At 45.0% G+C, this 19,433-nt stretch overlaps 1 protein-coding gene across 4 annotated transcripts in view; it reads left to right on the forward strand.

Moving 5' to 3' along the window:
• The window catches only part of Bend7 (BEN domain containing 7), an 84,438-nt gene extending 70,055 nt beyond the window's left edge, over nucleotides 1-14,383 (forward strand). The window contains exons 7-9 of one of the 4 annotated variants that reach the window (NM_178663.4): nucleotides 615-734; nucleotides 8,689-8,742; nucleotides 12,113-14,305. In NM_178663.4, coding sequence (NP_848778.1) covers nucleotides 615-734; nucleotides 8,689-8,742; nucleotides 12,113-12,174 — 236 coding nt within the window. In that variant the 3' untranslated portion in view covers nucleotides 12,175-14,305. Of the gene's footprint in view, nucleotides 1-614; nucleotides 735-8,688; nucleotides 8,743-12,112 lie in introns of those variants that run through there. The other 3 variants (NM_001190400.1, XM_006497445.3, XM_006497446.2) reach the window with 3 other exon arrangements.
• The last annotated feature ends 5,050 nt before the right edge of the window (nucleotides 14,384-19,433 follow it).

A 19,433-nucleotide genomic window follows, 5' to 3' on the forward strand; every position in this document is an offset into this window, starting at 1 on the left:
CTAAAAAACATAGTGCTGACATGGAGGATGGTCTTAGCCAAGGTTTCCCTTGCTGTGCAGAGACACCAAGGCCGTGGCAACTCTTATGAAGGACGACATTTCACTGGGGCTGGCTTACAGTCTTTTAGAGGTTTGCTCCATTATCATCACTGCAGGAAGCATGGCAGCGTACAGGCAGGCAGGGTGCTGGAGATGAAGCTGAGAGTTCTACATCTTCATCTGTAGGCAGCAGAAAGAAACTGACACACTAAGCATAGCTTGAACATAGGAGACCTCAAAGTTCACCCCCACAGTGACATGCTTTCTCCACACCTCCTAATAGTGCCACTCCCTTTGGGCCTAGCACTCAAACATTCGAGGCTGTGGGGGCCATTCCTATTTAAACCACCACAAGGATATACCCTACGGATCTGACATTCTTAGGAATTCTCTTCAGGGCTGAGGAACTAGCTTGGAGAGCGCATGCTTGGCATGTGTGTGTGTTTAGGTTAAATTCCCAGCCCCAGAAAGAACGACAAAAGACAGGCTTGTTTTCTCCTTGGGACTATCTTCCTGTTTTGTTCTGCACCCCTTTGTTGTGAAAGTGTTTAGTAGAATTTCTTGTTTTCTTTCAGTCTTTACAGAAAATTACTGTACTGCGAATCATGTGGATAAACTTCCTGGCCCCAGAGACTGGGTGCAGATTCTGCAGGATCAGATTAAACTGGCCAGAAGAAGGTTGAAACGAGGCTCAGGTATGAACAAGCTATAGAAGTCATTGCGATGGTGCCTTATTCAACCTTTATGAAGCACAGTGCTTTCTCCCTGGGGTATCATGGTATCTTTTGTCTCTGGAAGGAGATGTTCAGTGTAATATGCTGTGTTGGCTCTAGTGAATTTTTAAAGTTGTCTTAAGATTGAATAGTAAAAATGATGTAGGCCATTTGCTTCTAATAGCACAAGAGGAAAAGATTACTAATGTCATCTGTGGTCTAATGTGCTTCACGGGGAGAACTGGGTCTTCTGTAGTTTGCTTTTATCTGACTATTGATTTTTGGTTGTTTATATCTACGTGAGTTTCTAAAAGAACTAATTCCTCAAAGTTTAAACATGAAAAAAGAAGAAGAAAAAAAAGTGGAAGGCACACACCTTCCATGCCAACACAGGAGACAGAAGCAGAAGGCTCTCCATGAGACTGCGGCCAGCCTGGTCTACAGAGCGAGCCTGGTCTACAGCCTGGTCTACAGGGCGAGCTATAGGACATGTTTCAGAAATTAAAATAAAATAAAATAAAAAGGCAAAATTCGTCCTTTCAGAAACACCACATCAAGTTGGAAGGAATTTAAGGTGCATATCTGTGTGTGTGTGTGTGTGTGTGTGTGTGTGTGTGTGTGTGTGTGTGTGTTTATGTGTGTGTGTTTAAAACTTGAGCTTTGGCAGCTATTTTCCTAGGCAACGTGAAGACCCATTAGATAGTGACTATATAGATTTGGTCACCTGGTCTCAAGCCTCTCGAATCTGACCTCCTTACCAGCTAGAAATCTCCTTAGATTGACTTCCTTCTCTCACCCAGGAATGCTGCTCTCTGCTAGATCACAAATCGCTTAGGTTTTATTTATAAACTTTATGTACATTAGTATGTAAGTTATCAAAAACAATATGGTGGTTCCTCACAAACAATACAAATAAGGCCTGGGCGGGGGAGGGGGGCAGCTCAGCTGGTCACATGGTTACCTTGCAAACACTAGAAGGTCCCAGAACACAAGTCAGATATAAATAAGTAAATCATAAATAAGCAGCATGCCCTGTAGTCTCAGCCCTGAGTTTGCAGGGTGGGCTGGCAGCCATCTTAGCTGGCTTGATGAATTCCAAGCCAGTTAGAGACAGCACCTGAATAACACAACACCTGAGGTTGTGCTCCGGCCCCACACAGCACACACGTGCACACGCGCACACACGTACACACACTCACACACACACACACACAGAGGACCTACTAAACTCATTACTGGTATATCTCCAAATAAACCCAGGACATTAAAGAGACATTTGTACTCCTGCATTCATTGAAGTATTTTTCCTAACAGCTTCTAAAACATAATCACCATAGACATCCACGTTACTGGGTCAAGTAATAATGAAAATGCGCTCTCCATACATAACTAGACGAGTTTGAACCTTTAAAAAGAAGGAATTTTCTTGTTTGTGTCAACATGGGAAAGCCTTATGCTAAGTAGGGTAAACCAGTGCAAAATTACAAGTGTCGGGGAACCCCACTGAGGACTCTGATGAGGTAGGGCTCACAGAAGTAGAGTGTAGAGTATAGTCAGTCACCAGGAGCCCCAGGGTCTGGGAAGATGCCAGGCAAAGGAACAAAATTTCAATTCGACAGAGATGAAAAAGTGATCATGTGATGTGACTAATAATGTTATTATAATATACTCAAAAATAATCAGGTCATTCTTACTCTTGCTTCTCTCTCTTGCCTCTTTCACTCTTTCTCCACCTCTTTCCTCTTTCCCTTCTCCCCTCTCTCCACGTGGTCATGGCCGGCCTCTGCTTCTCTACTCTCTCCTTCTCTGCCTCTACTACCCTCTTAACTCCCCTCCCCATGCTCTCAATAAACTCTATTCTATACTATACTACTACTAATAATAATAATTGAGTCACATCACATATTTTCACAAAGTATATGATACATAGATTTTTTTGTATATTTAGCCATTCTGCATGTGTACTATTTCAAAATACCATGCTGTATATCATAAATATGTATTTTTTAATTAAAAGAGAATTTATTAAAGTGTGCTTTCAACTTCTGTTGGTCAGAGTAGTCCAGTGATGGAGAGGCTCTGAACACAATAGTTGCCCATAGAGGAGCTAGAGACCCCAGCAGTCCTAGTCTCCATGAAGGCCTGGGATTCCTGGAGGGCATAGACTCAGCCTACATTGGAATCTTCTGATGTCAACAAAGGAATGAGCACCAGCAGCCACAAAGTAGAGGAATTCACACGTGAGACTGAAGGCGAAGAGGAGAATCACTTAGTCCTGTGATTTTATCTGGACAGCACTAGGAAGTGGATCTTTCCACATAAATGAGGCAGATTCCCACAGGTCACTTGATCTAAGCAGTGCCTTGAGGTTCTTCCAAAGAACAGCTTGCTGTGTCACCTGTGTCACACTGACAGAGTTAACACCACATTCCTGTACTAGTGTTGGCCCTGCAGAAAGGAGCTACCTTGGCACATGAACTTACTTACTTCTTTTTTATTATTTTTATTTTTATTTTTAAACTTATGCATGATTTTTATTAGTCAAATGAAAATAAGACCTAGATTGTCTTGACAGCAGGCTTTGGGCTCTGTGAGGCTGGAGCAGACAGTTCGGAAGGTAGGTGTTGGGAACTGAGCTGCTCCTCACGATGTGAGGAGCATGTGAGGGTACTGCTGCCAAAGGCATCTCAGAGCCTTGATGCTGCGGTAGCAGAGCATCTCCGTCCAATTCACTTTAATGAACAGGACTTTATTGGCTCTCAGCTCTGGAGGCTAGAAATCTAAGACTGAGGGCTTTTCTTGCTGCATCAGCCCATGCAGAAAGACACAGAGACACAGAGAATGTGGGAGTGAGACAGAAGAAAGCTCTGTGTGGGCATGTGTGTACATGTGTGTATGGGTGTATATATGGTATGTATGTGTGTGTGTATGGGTGTGTGTGAGTATGGGTGTATATGTGTATGTGTGTGTATATGTGTACATGTGTGTATGGCAGTATGTGTGTGTGCATATATGTGTATGTGTGTGTGTATGTATGGGTGTGTGTGTGTGTGTGTGTGTGTGTGTAGTCACTCTTCCTTGGTGACAGCATGAACCCACTCTGAAAGGCAGGGCGAGGTTGTGGCCTGACCACATCTCACCAGGCTTCTCCTGCTGGCTCTGCTGCCCCGGGACTGCGCTCTTTGAGATGCAGCGTCTTTGAGGGACACATTCAGACCAGAGCCATCTTTAATAGGTGCTTATCAGCTGAAGCCTTCCCAGTGCAGCCCTGTCCTCCAGCCTCAGGCTCTGCAGCCAAACTGGCCTTCGCTCTGGTACTAAAACCGCTGCTCTCTCCACCTTTCCCAAGTGCTGCAGAGCCTCCCTTGTCCTAAAGCCTTCCGTAGAGGCCCCAGCACATTCACTTCTGTCACCTCTAGAATCCCTTTCCTGTTTCCTGCGAGCAGGGTCTGCTTCTATGCCGCATCTGTGTCCCAGATGACATAGTGTGGCAGTGCTGACTCTCGAGACATGTTTGAGTGAATCAGTAAAGCATCAGTAATTCCAGAGAGAACACAGTGCCATAGCAGCACTCTGGTTTTCTAGACAAACTGTGACCTCCTGAAGAACACTGCTGTTTTCTCTATTATGGCTCAAAGGTTTATTCCACTCCCTGTGAACACATGGATGGCAGTGTCCCTGACCTGAGGACCCCTAGTGTCACTCTGTGGCCACCATTTTAGAATCCCTCTAATTCTACTCTACTAGTACTCTCTCCCCTTCTCCACTCCAGCTATTGTGAGTCCTTCCCAGTCTCCTTCCTCTCACACATCTTCCAGAGAGTCAGAGCCTATGCATCCTGTGGGCTCACTTGGTGGACAGCTGGGAAATATCCAAGACTGACCTCCTACTAAGCTGGCTCTTCACTTGAGAACTTCAGGGCTTCTGCTTCTGCCCCACATAACATCACAAAACACCCCTCCCCTGTATGACCTTCCACCCCTCCCACTCCTGAAAGGGGTTAAGATAGGAATAAAAAGGAGAGAAAAAGAGGAAAAAGAAAAAGCAACATTTGAAGGACCTGTAAGTGGCCCATTAGGTATACCCAGCACATAATTCCTGACTGAGCAGTAATGTGGAAATTCAGTTTTACAGGCAAAGCAGGTTCCAAGCCTAAATGGCAGCTCTGCCAATAAGCATGACGTACTTTTGTGATTCCTAACTTCTGCTCTGAATGACTCAACCGTTGGATACTTAAGGACTTCCGTCCCTGTGCCTACCTGTTAATTTGAAGGGGGAAATTGTTGGCCCGAAATACAGAGACACCAGACATTCAGATTTGAGAGAAATCTAAAATGGGTCATGATAAAAAGGGCATAAATGTAGCATTAGCCTCCTGCCTGCCTCTGCTCCTCTCACAAGGGGCTTCCAGACCTGCACTGATGCTGCGCTACCTCAGGCAGGCCAGCAGGTACCTGCGCATGAGTCTGCTCCCGAGACTGGTGAGAGCAGACGGGAAGTGTGCATCAGCTCCTTGAGAGTCTGAGGAAAGGAACGGTCTGGACTGAGACTATTGATGCCTCTGGTTGTAATGCTACAGTCACTGCCTGGCACAGACGGGGTGGGAGGCTGTTCATTTACCAGGCCCTGTCCCTCTGGAGGAAAGTCCTATAGGACCTGAAAATTTTAAGTTTTAAGAAAACCTTTAAAGGTAGGAGTCCCAGAAAGTCAGGAGACGTTGGAGAAGGAAAAAAATGGCACAGTCTTGCTGAATCACAAGATGAAAATAAGTTTAGTTTAAATTCCTTCTTCTGGTGCCTTCACCGTGTTACCTGTGTGGATTTCTCATCACTGCGACAGTGTACGTGTCAAAGGCGAGTCAGGGGAGGTTTTATTTGTTTCATGGTTTGAAGATAATCATCATGGTTCATGATGAGGAAGGTGACTGACAGACAGAGCATGTAATTAGGACTCCTCATTTCCTGACATCTCGGCAAAACAGCAAGCAGAGGCTGAGGCTGGGACCATGAAACCAGCCAGGCCCAGACTGGAACCCGCAAGCTGATTCCCAGTTACCCATTTCTACCAGCTAGGCCTCCTAAAGGTTCTACAACCTCCCAAAACAGTACGACCAGCAAGGAGCCAAGGATTCAAACACAGGAGCCCAGCCCAGGGTAGGAACCTGCAGACCTTAATCCTCTTGTCTGTCGGGTGCTGAGACAGAGTCTCTCGCCTTTCCCTCTTCACACCAGCACAGACATCTGCACACTGAAGGGGCGTCTCACAGCATCTCTGTTCCTGATTTTCATCTCAAACATTCCTACACACACACTTGACCATCTCTCCAGAAAGAGACCCAAACTGTAACATGGTCCCCAGGGCCTCCTTTCTGGTGACTCCCTTCACTCATTCACTCGGGGTGTGACTTGAGACATCTGAACTTTTGATCAGCAGGTTACACGAGTGCTCCACCTGGATATTTCTGACGTGTTGAGTAAGCTGTCTTGACCACCAGGAAAGAAGCTGACTTAAGATAGAACCAGCCCTGATATATGGGCCAAAGCAGATCAAAAGGATGGTGCCCCAGCCTTAGCAGACAGTATGTGTCTATGTGTGAGACACTGGTACACTTCCTCCTTAGTAGCCCAGGGTGCAGCTCCAGCAAACAGATGGGGAGAGCCACTTGTCCTTCCTGGAAGAGCTGGGATCTATAATGTGACTGGCTCTTGGGTTTTTCATCTTGATTATTTTCCATCAAAATGGTAATACAGACAGTGTGTTAAAGATAGCTCACAACTTCCACAGCCTCATTTATCATACTTGGCTCCATTCCTAGAATGGGGTGTAGACTCTTGACTGGACCAAGCTAATCAGCTCACCACTCGGGGAAGTGTGCGTGGACTGTAGGGAAAGCACTGCCCCACAAGATTGGAAAGGTCGTTATGCAAATCCAAACAACTTCATTTGGGGCTCTCATCACATGTAATCATTTTTTCCTATAACTAGAATTCCAATCCTGGTGTGAATTTTTATCATTTTTATTAGATTACTTCCTCAGAGCTGAAATCACAATTTATTGTTTGCGTTAGATCCAGGAGTAAAGCTGTCGCTGCTACTAAATTTTTATTGGACTTAGTCTTTTCCAAATTTTACAACTTGATCATTGCCAGAGAAGAGCAGCTTTGAGCTTGTTGTTACAGACAGGTATTCCTCATCCATGACACTTGACTCTGCGCATGCGGCCAGTACATATTCATTTATATATAACCATTTACATATATTTAGGTCATATATGTTCTGTTCTGACAAAAACACAAGGTCATATAGGCCTGCATTTTAAAAGTATGGGTAGGAGCCAGAGAAATGGCTTAGCAATTAAGACCACTAGCTGCTCCTCCAGAGGACCTGGATTCAATTCCCAGTACCCACGTATGGCTCACAACAGGCTATAACTGCCGTTTCGGGAGATCTAATGCTCTCTTCTAACCTGGTCCCAGGCAGATGTGATGGTGCATGTGTGCGTAACCCCAGCACTAGGGTGCTGGTAGAGATAGGCTGATCCTACAATTCTCTGACTGGCTAGCCTAGCTAAAATTTCAAGCTACAAGTTCAGTGAGAGAACTTCTCCCCAAATAATTATGTGGAGAATGATAGGGGAAGACAGCTGACCACAACCTGGGTCCTCTGTGTACGCCTACACACAGGAGTATGCAAAGGCATGCATGTACATGCACACACATAAAGAGTCTAACTAGTAAAAACCTAATGCCTTTTATCTAGAGAATTTTAGTATGTCTTACATCTTTTCTGTAAATCACCTTACCCAACTCAATCCTGCCATTTCTCTTTTGGCCATCCTAGTAAATATTATATAATTTTTGTGATCTCTACTCCATTGCAACCAAAACTGGCCTTGACTGTTCTATCTCTTCTCTGTTTTCTTGCTGCGGTGAATCACATGGGCCAGCAGAGGCTGATGCCAGGCCTACCCACCTAAGGACAAGATATTTGAGGCTAAACTAGAGATAGAAAGCTTGGAGCATTGCTGGCTGTGTCTGTCTCTGGTCATGTTTACATCATTAACAGTGAAGATGAGACTATAGTGTTGTGTTGGCTTTTCCACCGTGCCCATGAAGCAATGGGCTGGCCTCGAGGTCCAGGAGTGCAGTCAACAGGAACTTTAGGATATGGGTAGGATAAAGAGGATGCCACCAGAATGATCCCAGCAGCCATATGCAAATGTTTCCTCTGTCCCTAGCATGTCCGGGAAGAGTTCACTCCCTTAAGTTACCAGGCATATGAGCCTTTCCTTTGCATTTAGTAGAAGGTGTGTGTGTGTGTGTGTGTGTGTGTGTGTGTGTGTGTGTGTGTGTGTGTGTCCAAAGAAGGGTCACCCTTTGCAAAACCCCTAAGGAGACTAAAACCCATATCAGAAGAGCAAGGCTTATATTTTAAATTACAAAAAAGGAGGAACTTTTGAAGAAATACGTATTCTCTCTCTGTGGCTTCCTTCATGACTAAATGAACCCAGGACTGACGACTCCAGAACCAGGCATCGCCCAAGAAAAGTTCTTTCTGAGAATTCCCACTAGGAGTGGCCCTTGGGAATGTACAGTTCTACGGCCAGAAGGCAGTAATTTATCTGCTTTCAGTGTGTGGTTAAGCAGTCCATCCTGCTTAGAGAAAATGAACAGAAATCACCCCTGACTGACAAAATAAGGTCAGAAGAGTTCCCAGATTTTTAATCCAGGAAGGTTGACTCTCTGCCATGAGCATCGGAACAAAATCGTACTTAAATAATGATGCTCGAACCTGTGAAACGTGAACCAAGTGAAGCGAACAGCGAGAAGGATGAAGACACCGTGCGCTCTGGAGTTGCTTTAATTGTGTTCCTGTATTCTGCAGAATGAATGTGCTCCCACAACTAATGAGATCTGTGTTTTATGTTTGTAACCAGCAGAGGTAGCTGACGGTGATGAAAGACTGGACCGCATCTCTCTACCCCCAACAGGTAAAACACATTTACATTTCATCACCCGCTGCAAGGCAACATTTGCATTGAAAATGCTTTGACCATTAGGGATGCGGCTGCTTGAGCAAGCTGCTTCTGTAATAGACCCAGGACCCACGTTCAGTTTATTGGAGGCCTAGGTTCAGATCTGTTTTCACACTGAATATGAAAAACATTTTTCTTACACCCTATTTTATATTCATAAAAATTTCAGAAATGCAAATCCGAAGGAGTTAGTACCACAAGAGGCTACCTCGCCCAGTCTTTAGACATTAAAAGGCACTTTTGACATAAAATGACATTTATCTTTAAACCAGGATTGTCAACTTTGTGTGACCAACTTCAGGCCCATTTTTGTCTTGTTCCACCAGAGGCCTTTGAGAGGCAGGCATCCCCAGTCTTCACGTAGTAGTTTCTGTGTTTTTTAAAGTGTGATTGAATAAGCCAGCCCAGCCGGTGTGAGTGACACACTCCTGGGATTTGAACCAGATCAGCAAATGCAACAGAGTACTAAAGCATTCACTACACAAAGGTGTGCAGCTGTGGGCTGGACTCTGTCTAATGCCTCTGATCCTAGCCTCCTGCCTGTGTGTGAGTTCACACCCAAGAGTAGAATAGGTGTCTGACCATTGAGCCACAATTGTGTCAGACAGCTTCTACCATCACTTATCCCCCAGTTGATCTCAGGACTCCCATTTGGCTGTCCTTCAAAGATTGTCCGAAGATTCCACCCATAAAATCCAGACAGTCCAAAATGACCTTAAACTATAAAAGCTCAATTCAGCGTTCGTAGTAGGATTTCTTTGTTTGTTTCCTCTCGATCCGGGGCTATAAGACTTGAATTAAATTCAGAAAATGTGAGTGAGTGTAGTATGTTTGCAGAAACTCTTGGTAGAGTCCCTACTGGTCACATGGTCTCGTGACCATGAACCCCAAGACCATGGAGTCTTGAGGCCCAGAAGTGTACCTTGGAGTTTACTGAAGCAAAGCTCATAGGTGAATTTAGAGCTGCCAGAAGCCTCTGCCATGTAAATCATAAATCACACCTCGCTTACTCTGCCTTGTGTAGCCAAGCAACAAGTCAATGGACAGATAAATAAAATGGGTCTCGTGGTGCACAAAGACCTGCCTACGTTTAGTTCTTATGTTCTATAGTAGTTATATCTGTGTTTCCAAACTCGTAAGTCAGGATAGTGAATGTGTGATCTCTAGTGTCCCTTACCATTCTCTGAATATCAGGACAACTCATACTGATAATACTTGTATTGCCTTTGACCCATTCCAAGCAGATGCAGGAAATACTAATCATAATAATGAAATTGTAGTTCAGGGGCCTCCGAGAGGAATGTCATGCTTTTGTATTTGTCCCCTGGGCATCTGTAGCAGCTGTCCTCTGTATCAGATGACGCAGTGGGCTTTCGCTTTATCAGTTGAAGACTCTGCATCTTGCAGTTATACCTTTGCATTTAACTGTCTCAAGATGGAGGCAGAGGGGTTTCAGAGTGAACAAAACAGCCCAGGGATGCTAAAGGAGCCTCATGAGAATGACAAACTCCGGAGGAATTGGAAAATGAAGGGACACTGGGAGCCATCTGTGCCAATACCTCCTTTTTATCCAACCCTTTTATTTCAAGGGGGTAGGAGAGACTGAGGCCCAGAAACATTAAGTGACTTTTCCAAGGTGATAGCTGGTGATAGCTTGGTTGGGGGCCGTCGTCCTCTTGACTCCCGGCCCTTTCTTATACCTAAGCCAAAGCCAGCCTTCTCTGTGTATTTCTTAAAGATCCAGGGAGAATTGGACAGGTGGTACCATTAGGATTCCATTTCAGTGACTCAGCCCTCATTTGTATCTTTGACACCATCTACCCAAAGTCCATTTCAGTTTAAGCTTGTTGCTTCTATTCCTTTCTTAAGTTCTTCCCCTGGAATGTGAGGTGATTAGAAAGAGACTATTGCTAGATAGAGACACAAACCACTGAACAGCATTGTGTGTGTTTTTAAAGTATTTGCCCTTTCAGAAAAGTAGGGAAAAGGTCACAGATTAGGTCTCAGATTTTAGATAATCTTGATAGAAAGCTTCATGGTTGCCTTCCAAAGTAAAATCCAAATCCGACACACTTCTTAGAATGCAGCATAGCTGTGGGTCAGCCCTTGACATGCGCTGACACAGCCATCCGAAGGGTGAAACTCCACGTCTTACACACAGAGCTCCAGTGTGCGCGGCCTCACTGAACAGAACTGTGGAACCATCTAAATGTGAGGTCCACACCTGCAGCTCCTCACTTAGCTGAGCTGACCAAAGCTGACCCTTCGCAAAGAGCTTTTATTACTTTGTCTTTTTGTTCTTTTAAATTTTGTATCAGGAGAGAGGAGGGGAGATCCTTATGTTGCTGTGAGCCTGCAGTGATCATGTGGTCAGATGGCATTTATTCCCAGCTACTCAGCTGAGTCTCCGAAAGGGTCTTATGGAGCCCAAGTTGGCCTCTGGCTTTAAGTCCTCTTGCCCCTCCCCCAGGTGCTGGGACAATAGGCATAGACCATGCAGCTGAAAATGAGTTGACCCATTCAGTGAGCCTTTGAGCAGCAGTCAGCACGGGACCTCACACAGGTTCCTGTCCTCAGACTAGGGTGAGAGACAGAAGCAGCTACTGACACACTGAGGCAGAGATGTGGAAGGAGTGCCAGATGGGAGACTGCACCCAGAAATCCGGGGACAATTGACATTTTAAAAAACGTATAAAGTCAATCACAGTAATTCCTTTCCAATTTGAAGATGGGTCCTGTGGGTTTGAATATGGTAATACTTGTCTGGACTTACCAGTACACATTCTCAGTTGACACTCGTGTGTCTTTATGTGTCAGAAAGCACAAGTAAGACAGTTTACTTACTGTTCTCAGAGACAGCTGTGACTGATGCCCCCCTGTACACAGACCCAATAGAGAAGAGTTGGTGCATTTATCTAATAGAGATCAAATAAGTAAATTCGTCTCCTGAGTTGCTTGGTTTTCACCTAAGACACATTTTTTTCCCACTCTATCCAAGTCTGCACATGTATTACCTGCTATTTAATAGTGTTTTCAGGGGTAAGTCATATTTAGCTATTTTCTATTGTTGAACAATACACGGCCAATGGTAATATATATTCATGGGCTTTCTTGTTTTAAATAAATCCATCATAAATTCCTAATTCTGGAAATTACTCACTTAGCACAATTGAAGTTGCTGCTTAGTGGCTTGACGACTGTGACTGTGCCCCGCCCTCAAACCCTCCAGTCAATTACCTGCTCCCCACCAGACCCCGGCCAGGTGATAAACTATGCATCTCTGCTTCAGAGGACCGGCCTCCTTCACTGTCTTGTCTCTGTTTAGGTCATACATTTGTCATCAAGAGAGAGACCCCAGAGGACCCAGAACCAGGTTCCGTGGCCTAGACTTGCATTCTGGAACATTCTTCGTTTCCTCCAAGGTCCATGTAGCAGCTACAGATCCTGCAGTGTGGGTGTTCTATGATGGCTTGTCCTGTCCGAATAATTTCTTTGTAACATGTGCTATCACAACTCTGGTTTGGCATAATACTTATTTAAAGAACCATGCTTACAGTTGCTACCCTGTAAGCGTCCCGTGTGTGTGACCCACCGTAAAGAAGCCATTCCCTTCCTGTCTCTGTCCGTTCACAGACTGGGTGTGAAGACAGCAGTCTTTCTAAACATATTTTATTGTGAATTGCTTAGCTGCATGCAGAGAGGAAACCTTCTCTTCCAGGACTGACAGAGGCTACAAGGCAGCGCTAACTAGCCCCTCTTCAGCTTAGAGAAGGAAACAGTTGTTCTGAGAGACAGGAGAGCTCCTACCTGGCCAGTGAAATCGTTTCTGACATCAGTCATAGTAACCCGGACAGACATTTGGAACTGGAGAAGTACAAGCGATGTAAGAATCCTTAGGAAATAAAATCTTTCACATAATTTATAATGACGTGATGACAAAAAAATAATAATAACTCAAAGTAAGCAGCCATCTGCTTGGGAGCCGTCAAGCATTTAAACATGGTTTAAACTGAGCAGCCTGGGCTGTGACCATTTTCATGTTCATTCTGTAGTCTGTCTGGTCCCTCACCCGCCTGCCTTCTGCTTTTTGTAAGAAAAAAAATCTGGCTTTATTTTAAAGAAATCTTTGCTGTGGGGATAATTGTTTTACAGACATATTTACCTCCACATTTGTTTTGCTAATGAAATCATTCATTAAAAATACCACCTTAGAAAGCCTTGCGTTTACACCGTATTTATGGTATAAAGCAAACTGCCTTGAATCTTGGGCACTTGACCCAAAGGCCAAAAATAGCTGTTAAAGAAAAAAAATGTGACTCTCATCCACCAAACCCCAGGGATAAAAACCTGCCAGGACAAAAGCTTAGCCTTTGCCCTACTCTTGGTGCAGCGATGGGTTAAAGCCGACAGTGTGCTTCAAGGACTCGGTGCTTCAAGGACCAGTCCCACTCCGAGCTTTGCCAGTGAGAGAGCCGAGAGGTGGGTTGCCTAGGACCAAGGTACCCTTCGTGGCCAGCTGGCCATAGAACCTGGATATCCTTGGGACCCTGTCCATTGCACTGCACCATGCCACACGGAACACTAAAGATAGGATCAGAACACTATTCCACTGAGACCAGCTAGGGAAAGTGATAGGTGATATCCCTGGAATGTGACAAAGTCCGCTTCTAGGTGTTGCTCCTACAGTCAGTCTCCAGAGGAGATAGCAACATCTCACAGATGCACCTTTTATTTCTCTCCGCTCGGAAGCTATGGGGACAGCGTGGAAATCACTCCCATCCTGCAGTCAGCTACCATAGATTTCCGTTTCCCGCTGGCCCTAATCCCTGTGTTTTATCCAGGGGTCTGATGAGCTGCAGGCAGACCAGGACTCTCATTCACTCTGCAGCAGGTCCTGAAAAAGAATTGTCTTCTGCCTCCCAGGATGAAATACTGCTCAAGGGGACTAGAGAAGCTGAGTTAGCGCCTGTCACTTGATTAAATGAGGGTGAATTTGTTTTCAGTACAGGGAGAACATAGACTCACAACTGGAGGTCAGTTGGGTGTGAACAATAAACCTTCAGAAAACACTTCCTTCCAAGCCTGGGGTGACAGCTTGGAGTTTTCAGTACTTGAGGAGGGGTGGGATTGTTTGACTCACAGATACGTGCAATGGGTTCACAGGTTGGGAAGGCAGAGCAAAACTGTAACAGTACAACCATACTTTGTAAGTTTACATTGTATTTGTGTTAACTTACCGTGACTACTGTTCAGCTTTGTTTAGAAACCCTTTTTATAGGCTTTCTTAGCAAAAAAACAAAAAAGTCCATATCGATGGATGACACGTCTCAGTCTTCTGTACATATATTTTATTAATATGTAAATATTCAGATTTTTAAAATTATAATGTTCTTTTAAAAGAATTCAATGCAAAGCTAGCTGTGAAAATGGTGTGTAACACTGTGTTGTGATTTCAACTCCCAAGACGCCCTTTATGTCCATTCTGGAAAAATACAATAAATTACTTTAATTGAATGCACATGAGTCTTGCTTGCTACCCAGTCTTCCTGTTCCTTATGAAGTCAATGCTGTTCATTAATTAAAAGCTATTTATGAATATTCTGATGATTCTTTTCTCGGGGTTTATGCCTGAGTGGGATATTATGTTTACAAATAAAGCTAGCAGATTTCTAGCAGAGCTTGGTAGACGTTACAGTCCCAGCTCCGTCTGCCAGTCGGATCAATGGCTACAGCGAGTCCCACAGAAACACTTGGGCATTAAGCACCGAGATGCTCGAAGCCTAATTTTAAATGAATTAGGTAGCCTTATAATCTTCACTTAAAAGGTTAAGCCCTGCTTCTATGGAAACAACACACCAGAAGGCCAAATCAATCCTTCCCAATGAAAAGTGGCTGCTAAGGCGCAGGCGCAGGCGCAGGCGCTGCTCTTCTAGTCCTTTACCACCGCAGGGCGCTGCGCCGCGCTGGCCCCCTCTTGTTCCCTAGGGCACCCCCAGTCCCCAGCTCAGAGCATGTGACATTACAGAGCCTGGAATCTGGCTCCATGGGGGATTTACTTCAGGATCTGTTCCAAAACGAGGGTTTTGAGCTGTTCAGAACTTGGGTGGTGGGCTCATAGTGGTAATGGGTAGTAGCTGCTGCTTAAGAAATCAGCTGGACGGGGGTGAGGAAGGGGACGCAGCAGGATGAGCTGTTTGCAAAAGAAAATCTACAGTCAACACAAATCATCACACTTTTTTTTTCTTCGAACCTGCAAGCTTGCCTCAAGCTATCCCTTCCTACCACACACCCTCTCCTTTGCGGGCTCCGCGGGTATTCATGAAAATGTTTGCTGAGGGATCAGTGTGATGCTTTACTGCCCAGAGCCACTGGGATACACTTGTTCCCTTATGCTGGCAAAGGCTCAGACAGCTTTTCCAGTCTGATGTGAGAAGGGGAGTGTCCAAAGTAGGAGGCTCCACCAGAAGGGGATCACTACCCTCTTCCTTTTACACCCCAGACTCATCAAGGGATTGGTAGGGTGGGCGTATTTCCCAGATACACCCAAGTTCAGCTCTACCACGTACCCACCACAACTAAGTCAAACCCTGTGACGGCTTTCAACCTACCAGGCTGAGGTACAAGGGAGAGAAAGAGGCAAAAGCCAAACTGGAGAGGCACCTGGCACCCAACTGCACCAGGCTCCTTCCCTTCCAAGACCTTAGGGTATCGGGTCAGCCACTGGAACAGTATAAATAAAAGGTTCTGGTTACTGTCTTACATTGATCCACTGGAATGAAGTGGGGGTCAGTCTGCTGTGGGGAGGACTATGGAGAGAGAAAAGGAATTCCACAGGGCAAACCCAGCCACATGCAAGCACAAGAGAAGACACCAACATTCAGTGACTAGCTGAGTTGTAGGATGGAGGGAGGGGGCTAGTTGGGGTGCTAAGATACAGAGCAGTGTCCAGAGGATAGTAGGTGAGTCTGGTCTAGATACTAGCACAGTGATCCCTTCTGTGAATGTTTCCTTTAAAGGTGTGGCCCCCGGTGTGTCTACTAAGCTTGAGCCTCACATCCATGTGTTGGCCTCCGAGTGAGGGAAGGCCAGGCAGGCAGCCCAATGAAAGGACCATGAACAAATCAGAGACCTAATACTATATTGACTAACTTGTCATCCTGTAGTTTATATCATGTGGGCTGCCCTGTCACCCACCTACAGCTTCCATCAGCATTGGCAAATTTATGACAATGGGGGGCGGGTGAGTGGCAACATGATGAATCCTGGAAATCAGATTCCAGAGACCAGCATCAGTGTGCAGATCTGAGTCTCTTGTTCAGCACATAAGCTTTTTGAGTGTTTGAGCCGAGCCCAAGTCCCTAAATCCCCATCACCATCCCCAGTGAAAGCCCTGCCTGCTGAGGTTATTCAGAAGGAATTGGGGAGAGCGTCATCACCTGGTAGGACTTCCTTGAAGACCAGAAGCTGGAGACAGGAAGCAGGCACCGCCCAGGCCTCGGTTCCTTTTTGCTGTCTTACCAGTGTTCCCGGAGCCATCTTAGGTTGAATGCCAAGTACAACAGATCAGGACTCTTCTAGGAATCTCGGGAGCCTGTGGCACCTCACTCTCCAGCCTGCTTTTTCTTTCACAGGATTGATTTCCACGTCCCCCCACAACTATGTTTGATGACGAGCTCATAACTCAGAATTCCGGCCAATGCTCTGTGTGAGTGCACACAGATCAACTCCTATGTTTTGTAATTCAGAGTGCATGAAACTGGGCATCCCCCCCAAAAGCAATATATACAGATTATGTATGCATGCACATGTACGTATGTTTAGTGTTTGTTATTAGTAAAAATGAACATACAAAGAACTGTTAACAGACCAAGGAATGTTCTAGAAACAAAATTCAGACAGTATAATACCCAGTACACCTTACATGTATATAACTGATAACCCAAATTGAGTTGATATTAAAAGGTCTTTTTTACTGTTTTACTCAATATCATTTAGATTTATTCATTAAGAATTTGGACAATTTAAATCATAAAATCTGGGGCTTGAGGGATGGTTCCATAGTTAAGAGCACTGGCTATTCATCTAAAGGGTCCATCTCAACTCCTAGCACCCACATGGCAGCTCAAAACATCTGGAAATCCAGTCCCAGGGGACCTTCTGGCCTGTTCAGATACCAGGCACACAAGTGGTGCAGAGATACATGCAGGCAAACACCCGTACAGACAGATAAAAATTAAATTAGATTTTAAAACCTAAATGTGAGACAAATATGTTTAGGTCATTTCTTTTTAAATCCTCTTCCTAAAGGGCAGCTGGTGCCATTGTGTTGAACATTCTCTGACCAGCTCTCTTTCTCCCTGTTACATGAATTCTTCCACTCAAGGTTAAGACAGATTCAAAAAAGGTGGAGGGCCCTTGGTGTGACTGTGAAGTGAAAATCAATTTTACAGGGGAAATGGAGCATCCTAAATTGTTACAACTAAGTGACTGGTGCCAATTGCATATTTTGTTAGAAAAACTGCTTTCCACTATATTCTAGCATGAGAGGGAAAGAGACTGTCATAATAGAGGGCACTCACCCAGGGCAAACCAAATTAACTCTCATCCCAAGGCGATGTATTTCTAACCACCTGATAAGGAAAACCAGAAGTAACTCAATTAACAAGTGCTGTGCTGGCCCCGGCCCACTCTGGTTTAGAACATGGTCTTCTGCGGCATCCTGATGGGACGCTCTTCTCCTCATAGATCCATATCCACTGTGCCCTCTCTTGCCCTTCACTAATGCACCTTTAAAATGGACCAGGGAGCTGGAGAGATGGCTCAGCGGTTAATAGCACTGACTGCTCTTCCAGAGGTCCCGAGTTCAATTCCCAGCAACCACATGGTGACTCACAACCATCTGTAGTAGGATCTTCTTCCTTCCATCTGTAGTACCGCCTTCTTCTGGTGTCTGAAGACAACAACAGTGTACTCCTAAAATAAATAATTCTTTAAAAAATAAATAAATAAAATGGACCAGAAATTTTGAGTGTGTGGCTCTCCTTAAGATCCCTGTTTGTAGTTAAGAGGTACGTGTGCACTGTCAAGGTTTCTTCTCCTACCCCAAGGAGAAGGGTTTCTGGGTAGTTGCTGTGCCTTCCTCTAGAGAACTGGCTGACCAGTCATGGGTGTGACCACACTGTAAGTGTTAGACTAACTCCTCTATTCAGGCTGCAAACACCATGATGGTGCCGTTATAGTTATTATCTGTGATAGTAAGTCTGTTTTCTGTGATAACAGAGTTTTAGTAAATGAAATCCAGGGGGCTGGAGAGATGGCTCAGCAGTTAAGAGCACTGACTGTTCTTATGAAGGTCCTGAGTTCAAATCCCAGCAACCACATGGTGGCTTACAACCATCTGTAATGACATCTGACGCCTTCTACTGGTGTGTCTGAAGACAGCTACAATGTACTTACATATAAATAATAAATAAATCTTTTAAAAAAATGAAATCCAAAAACTTTGGGAGCCGAAAGCAGAGAATGAAGTAGACACGTTTAGTCTGGAAGACTATTGACTGTGCAGGTGAAGAACCAAATGAATTTTATGAATGTGAGAGACTTCAGCTACCTTCAGTTAAATGTTTTGTAAAACTACAGAAATGGAAACTTTGGTTGCCATTGGAAATAAACAGACATTGGCTTGGGAAAATGGCTCTGTTGTTGCAATGTTGCTATGAAAGCAGGAAGACCTGGGTTTCACCCCCGGTACACATGTTTAACTACGAATCAATAAAATTCATTTTTAAAACTGAACGTAGTGATGTGTGTTTGTAATCCTGACACTGGGGAGACAGACACAGCATGAGGACACTCCCTAGGGATTGCTAGCCAGCCAGCGTCACCTATGTGACAAGCCCTAGGCTAATGAAAGATCCTGTCTCAGACAGGGTGGACAGCCTTTGAGGAAAACATCTGGGGTTGTCCCCTGGCTTCAACATGCACATATGAGCACACACGGGGGCGGGGGGAGAGGAGAGAGACAGATATAAGACAAAACCTAATCTATATGAATATACAGTAATGGTGGCATAACCCTCAAAATATGAGGTAGCTGCTATGGCAAAGCCACCACCCCCTGAAGAATGAAAATTAACTACAATAAGTTTTTCCCCTAACTGGAGAGATGAAAAGTAGTCAGCCCCAAAGGAGTTTGCAACCCTATAGGAAGGACAACAATATCAACCAACCAGGATCCCGTCCCCCAAGCTCCCAGGGACTAAACCACCAACCACAGGGTACACATGGAGGAACCCATGGCTCCAGCTGCATATGTAGCAGAGGATGGCCTAGTCTGGCATCACTGGGAGGGGAGACCCTTGGTCCTGTGGAGGCTCGATGACCCAGGGTAGGGGAATGCCAGGGCGCTGAGGTGGGAGTGGGTGGGCAGGTGGGGGAGCACCCTCATAGAGGCAGTCATGTGGGGAGGGAAAAGGGGGTGTGGAGGGAAAACTGGGAGGGGGGATAACACTTGAAATGTAAATAGAGAATATCCAATTTTTAAAAAAAGAAATGTAAATAAAGAAAAATATCCAATTTTTAAAAAATAGTAGTCAGTCCCTTTCTCATCCCCGGGGGTCATCCAGAAACACGACTCAGTCCATTCT

Source organism: Mus musculus, chromosome 2 (assembly GCF_000001635.26).
Source record: "Mus musculus strain C57BL/6J chromosome 2, GRCm38.p6 C57BL/6J".
NCBI classification, from domain to species: domain Eukaryota; kingdom Metazoa; phylum Chordata; class Mammalia; order Rodentia; family Muridae; genus Mus; species Mus musculus.